Below are 7,394 nucleotides of genomic sequence, written 5' to 3' on the forward strand. Positions count from 1 at the left end.
GCCCCAGAGCCCCTCACACTGCCCTCAGCAGGAACTGCTGCCCAAACCCCTGCCCCCTCCCCCAGGGCCCTCCAGGAAGCAGAGGCCAGACTCAGGGGAAACAGGAACACATTGTCCTTTATTTGCGTTTCTCAGAATACTGTACAAAGGGAGTAAAAATCCTATTCACACGTTGCTTAGAAAGATTTCGAGGTGAAAGTTCCCTATGATACATGGGGTGGGGGGTAGGGGGGCCAGGAGGCAGGAAACAGGACCAATGTCCTCCCCTCCTCCCTCAGGGCCCTGGAAGGGGGCACGGGCACCCACACCTTTTCAAAAGTAACACAGACCCTGGTCAGATTGGGGAGGGGAAAAAGGCGGCTCCTCTCCAGCCCACACTCGGGCTCCTGCCCATCTCCCGCCCTCAGGCTGAGGAGACAGTGCCCGCAGGTCACTCCTGGCTCCTTCTACTACCCTGCTCGAGCAGGGACCATTCTGTGGCCCACCCACCCCATTTGGGGGTGGCCCCATAGCCCCACATGTACACACAAGAGGCCCCGTCCAGCTCCAGTCTGCATGAGGAGGCTACAAGGTGAAGGCTGCAGAAGGGCCCCACCATTCATCATTTGTCCCGGTTTCCCCACACTCCTCACACCCCGGCACAGGGCAGTGTCAAAGCGGACATGTGCTAACGTGCTAACGATGACTCATGGGCCTCTTCCAACCCTCTCCACTCCTCACACTAACCCCGGAGCTGTAACCCCCACCTCCGACCCCACAGCCTCCCTTCCGACTATCACCACCATGCCTGGGGAAATTAACTCTCCGAGCCTGACCACTTCCCAAAGGATGAGGCTGAGTCTGGCTTCTGTCCCCACTCTCCTCCCTTATACCAATCTCTGTGGCTACACGGCCCCTTCCTCCAAGTCTCAATTCACTGTCCCCATCCCCGCCCCCCAAACCATCCTCCCCACCTCCACCAGGCCCAAGATGAGAGTGGCCATGGCCCCCTCGCCTCTGAGACCAGGCCATCCACACCCAGCCCCACCATCCCTCTCCTTACCCTCCCCGCTCCCATCCAGTGCCCCGGGTGGGCTGTAGGGGAGCTGCCAAAAGCATGAGACTTGCTACAGGCAGTTCTCTACCCAGAGGGATGAGGCATCGTCGTGCACTTGCTTTTACACATACGAGCACACACTGAGTGTCATCCTAAAAACTTAAGAATTAAAGTGAACCAATCTAGAAGCTGTACCGTCCCCCCTGCTCCTCTTGCAGGGGTTAAAGTGCTTTAGCAGTCTGAGGATGAGCAAGTGAGCAGGGGGTTTCTCCTGTCCCAGCCTCACGGGTTGGGAGCCCAGCCCGTCCCATGACTGCCCCCACGGAGTCTCTATCCAAAAGGCAAAAGGAAAAGATCAAAAAAAATCAGAAAGGGTCAGAGACCTGGGGGGCCCACCTGAACCCCACTACAAGCTACGTCAAGTCGGCTACCAGGGAAATTGGAAGGGGAAACTAGGGCCCAGAGGCTCGACCCCCATCTCTAACAGGATCCAGAGGCTCCTTCTGTCTTCAGCTTCACAGCACAGGCCTCTACCCCTCCCCTACCATCCCAGGCAGGGGAAGGGGCGGCACCCTCAGTACTTATTGATTCCAAAAATCCGGACTCCATGGAGCTGGGGCAGCTTGGGGATGAGCACACTCATCAAGGACACAGTGTTGAGGATGAAATGGATCTGGTCGTACTTGGTGTAGAAGCTGGTGAGGAAGTACCTGGGTGGGAAGGTTGGGAAGAAGCGTAAGACTCTGTTTGGAGGACCCTTCCTCCCTCACTCCTGGGTGGGGAGTGGCAGATCCCCAACAGGTGTGGAGTTATGGGAAAGACCCCCAGAACAGAAGTAGGGTGGCAAGATCTCCTCAGCTAGAGGTCCCTCCCGACCCAGTCCCCTTGCTTTATCCCAGGTCTGTGGGCTTACGTCACTGGCAGGAAGGAAGGCCCATTTGGTGAAACACAGGGCCAGGGAGGCACAAGGCCTAAGCCCAGCAGAAGAGCCCGGGATGCTCCAACTTCCCTGCCTCTGCTCATGCCCATGCCAAAAGCCAGAGCTGGGGACGGGTTTAAGCCTGGCAGGGCCCAGGGTTCCCCAGGCCTTGGCCTGCCTGCTGGCGTCCTCCTCCACCCAAGGCACTCACAGCACGATGGGCGTGATGGTTAAGAATTTCCGAGACGCTGTGAACTGGACCCCATAGTCCATCTGCTCCCAGTGGGTTAGCAACCTCGCCTTGCCCTGGTCCGGAGTCTCGAAGGGTGTCCCCTTCACCGTGTGCAGGAAGATGTACATGCCCTGGAGGAAGGGGACTTCATTAGAGGACACAAAAGGCAAAAGGCCCTCCAGCTCAGCTCCACCACCCCAGTCAAAGAACTGTGCTCTGGGTTATGTGGAGCCTCCCTCTGAGGGGCAGAGGGATGTGGGCTGGAGGTCAGGATGGGGCAGCTGGGAGCCTGGCAGGAGGAGAAGGGAGCCCACCGGGTGAGAGGACAGCCTGGCATGAGGATAAGGCATGGAGAGAACTCAGCTGCAGAAATGCCCGTCCGGCCCAGTGGTAGCTTCCCTGTGCCAGCTGGGCGGGGATGAGATGACGGCCCCTGCTTGCCTACCAAAGAGTACAAGCTAGCAGGCAGGAGCTGAGGGAGCAGAGGCACCAGACTGGAAGATGGCTGGGGATCCAGACTTGGGAGAGGGGCATTTCTGTGCCAGGTTGGGCGCCTGGGTCCTGGGGACTCTCTGGAGGCCTTAGTTCAGTTCCCAGCGGGCCTCCCTCCAGGTCCACATCCTGAAGGTGTGGACAAATCTGCAAATTGTAGTCCTCTTATCAGAGTGCATGTGGCTGGCACCCAGAAGTGGGGACAAAGCAGAGATGAGAGCTGGGTCCGGGCTTGGGTGACAAATGTTGTCAGCGTGTCACCCTGACATCTGGCCCATGTTTGGGGGGCTCCTCCTACTCCTCCGCCCCACCAAAGAGCAGCCCACATGGTCGGGACGGGCAGCAGGCAGGCCCTCACCATATTATGGATGAGGTTGGTGAGGGTCCAGACAACAGGGACGCTCACAAAGGGGATGCTGAGCAGCACGACATGGAGAAGCCCGATGGCCAGCACGTAGGACAGCCAGATGCCGCGGCTGTTCATCACCCGCGTGTTGGGGTTCACCTCACTGTGTGCCGTGCCCACATTCATCCTGCTGCCCCTCTCCTGCCGCTGCTCTGCAAACAAGCAGCACAGGTGAGACAGGTCACACCACTTTCCCTGCCCCCTCACCCCATCCAAATCCCACAGGGAGGGAGGCACTGCTTTCCCCAAGAACTCCATGCAGTTCTGCTGCTTTGATTCTCAAGCAAAGAGGACAAAGAAAATCGGCGTGGACTTAGCTCCATTGGTTTCCCACTGCCGGGCTGGGATAAACACCAGGCTGCCCTACACATTGTCCAATCGGGACAGAGCCCCTCAAGGCACCAGGACTGCCTCGGTGGATAGGTCATCAAGAGACATCCAGCCCAGAGCAAAGAAACCATTGCCTGTTCCCCAATCTCATCCTCCAGAGCATTCTGATGAGGACCCTCTTCCCACCAAGCTCAGGGGAGGGGAGAAGAGGACTGTCCCCTCAGAATCACTCAATATAACCCCTGCTGGACCATCTTGCTGAGGGCCTGATAAGGGGCATCTCCTACCCGTGTTCCCACCACCATTAAAATTAACAAAAGGCGGTGGGGTGAGAACAGGCAGCAGTGAATGAAATATTTGGGGGTCACTGCTTCTACCCATCTCAATTATCCAATCCTGGGTCTCTCCCAACCCTGATCCAGGAAGACAGGTAAGTTGTGGGGGTGGGAGGAAGGAAAGAGAAAACAACAGACTAGGGACAACCTCTGCCCAGACTTGGAGGCCTCCTTCTTGGTGACACAAAACAACCCATGCAAGATGTTTTGTCCATTTGGCAGCCACTCAAGCTAACCCTTGTGATGCCGCCCACTCTGCTGCCAAACCACCAGGGCCCTTTTCCCCAAAACAGGAGAGGTGAAGATAGAGAACGTGGCCAACATCTACAGTTCCAACGGGCAGCTGAAACCCACATCAACACACCCTGCCCAAGGACACAAAACTACACCTGGGGCCTCTCTCCTGCCCCTTTCCTCTCCGCCCCACCCATCCTCACCTCAGCCTCTTTTCCAAGCCCCTGTTTCCAGGTGTAAGTTACCACCATGCTCCCCCTTGCCCAGTTCCAATGGCACAGCCCTGCAGCAGGAGGAACCAGGAGGGCTGCCCTTGATGCCCAAGAAACAATGCAAGCCAGCTGCATTCCTAGATGCACATAAAGAGGGGAATGAGCAGCCCCCTTGTCTAGAGCTCAGCTGTTCCAAATCCTTAAGGGCCCTGTAACCAGCAAGGGGTGGGAACAGACTGTGCCTTTCTACTGGCTCACCTCCCTAGGTGAGGGGAGGTCCTGCCTGGTAAAGACCCTAAGGTCATCACCATGGTAACAACCCCATCTTCCCTGGGGATGCAGAAAGGGCTCCCAGATGGAGGTATCCTGGAAGTGCCCAGAAGGCCACCTCCTTCACCCTGCTGCAACAAATCCCCTCAGAGTCAGTTGCTATCTATCTCTGGCAAGGATCACAGCCAAGCCGTGTGGGAGCCAGGATTCTCAAGGATCAGTTCCTTACTTCCAGAATAATGAGAACAAGTTTCCTCTTCTCAGAGAGCTCCAAGCTAAGAGACCTCAAGGGAAATGTGACCCACAACACTCTCTCCCAACATGCAAACATGCGTGAGATGTCCCAGGGTGCATCCTGGAAGTAATGCTCCTGAGGCCCATCAGCTCAGCCCATTAGGCTGGATAATTGGGCCTAACAGAAACCCAAGGAACTAGAAAACCGAGACTAAATCAGTTGTTTACGTTCCCAGGGACTTGGAGCTTCAGTTACCCTAACATGGCTCTTGGGACACCTACTACACCTACTACTATGCCAAAGCCTGGGACGGTGGGGAGCTGGCTAGGAAGTGAGGCCTCTGAAGGACTTACTAGTAAGGAGAGAGGCAGAGTCAGACCCAAGTCAGACCAGAAACTGCTTGCCCCTCCCTCTTCTCCCTAACCTAGACCTATAAAGGTGTGGTAGTACAGAGACCTGTAGCTGCCCCCCGTATTTTATCCAGCAATACCACGGGCCTTGCTGAATTCCAGATCATCCTACACTCCTTTCTGGCTGAACTAGGGCATCCAATGAAGCTTGATGAGTCCAGGAGGGGCCGAGACCTAGGACCTAAACTGATACCCTTGGAAGTGTCTTCCTGAAGACTGAACACTAGCTCCCCTGACAGCAGAAATCCCAGAAGACCCTCAAAAAGACAGGAGAAATCAAGAAACTAAGAAAAAGATTGGCAGCCAGGAAACACTCTTAAGAGGTTTGTGTGACTAAGGGTACAAATCACTTCCATGAGTAAAAAAACAAAAACAAAAAACAAAAAACAATTGCCCCTCACACAGAAGGGGAAAAATAGGGAGAAGAACCCAGTAAAGTAAGTCTACAGCAGCTGAGGCTGAAAAGTTCTGGCCGCCCTAGCTGGCAGGTGGCTGCCGTGGCAGTGCCTGATGTGGTTTCATAACCCGTCTCAAACCAAAGCCTGCAGCAACTCTGTTCTGTTAACTACTCTCTTGCTGGTAGCTGTTTTCTACTCCTTCCCTCCCTTCCCCCCTTGGCTCCACACACAAATATCCCTGTCCCAGTCTGGCACCTAAGCCCAGGCCACAGTGCGCCCCAGCACAGCTGCCAGGTGCGCGCTTCCCACTCTTTCCCCCAAGTAAGGGCAGTCCCTTAAGCAGCAAATCTTTTGCCTTCTAGATGAAGAGCACAAAACATCCAAGCCCACAACCTGGACCCCAACAATGGGGTCCCTGGCATCCTCCACAATGCCATTTTCATTCTCCCCACCGCCCAATCCTCGGGGCCACGGTCGCTCACCTCTCAGCTCTGGCCCAGCCTCCCGGACTGGGGAGGACGGTGGAAATGGAAAGACGGCAAGTACCGGGGCGAACCCCCACTAGCAGGGGAAGAGGGTGAAAAAGAGGAGGTGGAGTCTTCGCTATTGTTGGGATTATCCGAGCCGGACTCAAGCCGAAGAGGGGCCTCCCGCTCCGCTCCCCAGCCTAGGACCTCGCACTTCAAGCCCAGCCCGGTCCGGAGCCCCACCCCCACCTCCACGCGTTCACCCAGCCCTGGAGGCGGCCAATTTATCCCCGAAGCCCAGCCTCTCCCCGCCCCCCTCCTCCAGCAGGAGCACTCCCCCACGACGGCCCAGACCCGGTCTCCTGCCCCCACTTTCCCCTGTGGGCATCCCTTCGATTAATGCACCCCCTCGGCTGATGCACCCCCTCCACCTCCGCTCACCCTGCCCGGGTCCCCTTCAGCCCCGGGCGCCTCCCCAGCAGCCCCCACTTTCTTTCCCACCCTGCCTCTAGCCCCAAGAGGAGGCTTCTGGTTCGGCCACCGCGAAGCCACTCGCCGGGACTCACCGCACAGGGCGGGCGGTCGAGGGCCCAGGAGGGGTGCCCGGGGGCGGGGGCCGCTGCTGCTCCAGCAGCTGTAACAACCCGCGGCGGCAGACACCCCGCTGGCAGCTCGGGCCGAATCAGCGCCCCGCGCCGGCCCCCGCGACGTCACCGCCCAGCGCCGTCCCACCCAGTGCTTCCTGGGAGTTGTAGTTTCTCAGCCTGCCTGCGTGCGGGGTGGGGGACCGGTGCCTCCTGGGAGTTGTAGTTTTCTGCCTCTGCTGCAGTCTCGGCCTCGCTGGGGCTGCTGGGCCGGACGTTTCAGTAGCCCGGGAAACTAACATCAGAGGGTGGTATTGCTTTGGGGTGTAACAATTCCCGCTTTTGCGTCAGCGCGCTCCAAGTGCGGTTTAGTCTTGCTTGGTTTTGAGATCAGGAAATTCAGAATTTTAAGTTGCCATAGGTCCCTGCTGGGTCCCAGCATAGACCAGAGCCCAGAGATTCTGACCCCACGTCAGTGTTTTTCCACTTAACACCTAACTGGCTCGGCCCTGGCCGCAGATTAGCTTCAAGGGAAACAGACTAGCAGGCCCCGTTGCCCTGCCAGGCCTTCCTGGAAGCTGGCTTCTCACTATGTTGGTTAAGGTCAGAGTCCAGAGGGCAGATAATGTAGCCAATGGGCAGCATTTGTCCAGAGACTGGTTACTCTTCATTTAACTTGAGCCAGGCTGGCATGGGCCAGGCCACATTCTTGGCCTCCCCATGTGAGGCCTCAGAAGAGGACCTCTTGGGAAGACTCCTTGATGAATAGTTAGGAGCCTTAATTCCAGTCCCAGGTCAGCTTGTGTGGCTTTGGGTGGGAGGCTCCACCTCTGG

At 57.2% G+C, this 7,394-nt stretch overlaps 1 protein-coding gene across 4 annotated transcripts; it reads right to left on the reverse strand.

Moving 5' to 3' along the window:
- Positions 1-99: 99 nt before the first annotated feature.
- Positions 100-6,699, reverse strand: ORMDL3 (ORMDL sphingolipid biosynthesis regulator 3). Of its 4 annotated transcripts, XM_003996789.6 has the most exons (5): positions 6,543-6,668; positions 5,992-6,070; positions 3,038-3,237; positions 2,167-2,318; positions 100-1,746 (listed from the first exon to the last, which is right to left on the reverse strand). In XM_003996789.6, the coding sequence occupies exons 3-5, from the start codon at positions 3,209-3,211 to the stop codon at positions 1,611-1,613; spliced, it is 462 nt and encodes a 153-aa protein (XP_003996838.1). In that variant the 5' UTR covers positions 3,212-3,237; positions 5,992-6,070; positions 6,543-6,668; the 3' UTR covers positions 100-1,610. The 4 variants fall into 4 exon arrangements, with proteins under 4 accessions (XP_003996838.1, XP_003996839.1, XP_006940368.1 ...); XM_003996790.6 differs by lacking the exon at positions 5,992-6,070 and having other exon boundaries at positions 6,543-6,699; XM_006940306.5 differs by lacking the exon at positions 5,992-6,070 and having other exon boundaries at positions 3,038-3,232; positions 6,543-6,688.
- Between the last annotated feature and the right edge of the window lie 695 nt (positions 6,700-7,394).

The sequence above is a fragment of the Felis catus genome, chromosome E1 (genome assembly GCF_018350175.1).
Source record: "Felis catus isolate Fca126 chromosome E1, F.catus_Fca126_mat1.0, whole genome shotgun sequence".
NCBI classification, from domain to species: domain Eukaryota; kingdom Metazoa; phylum Chordata; class Mammalia; order Carnivora; family Felidae; genus Felis; species Felis catus.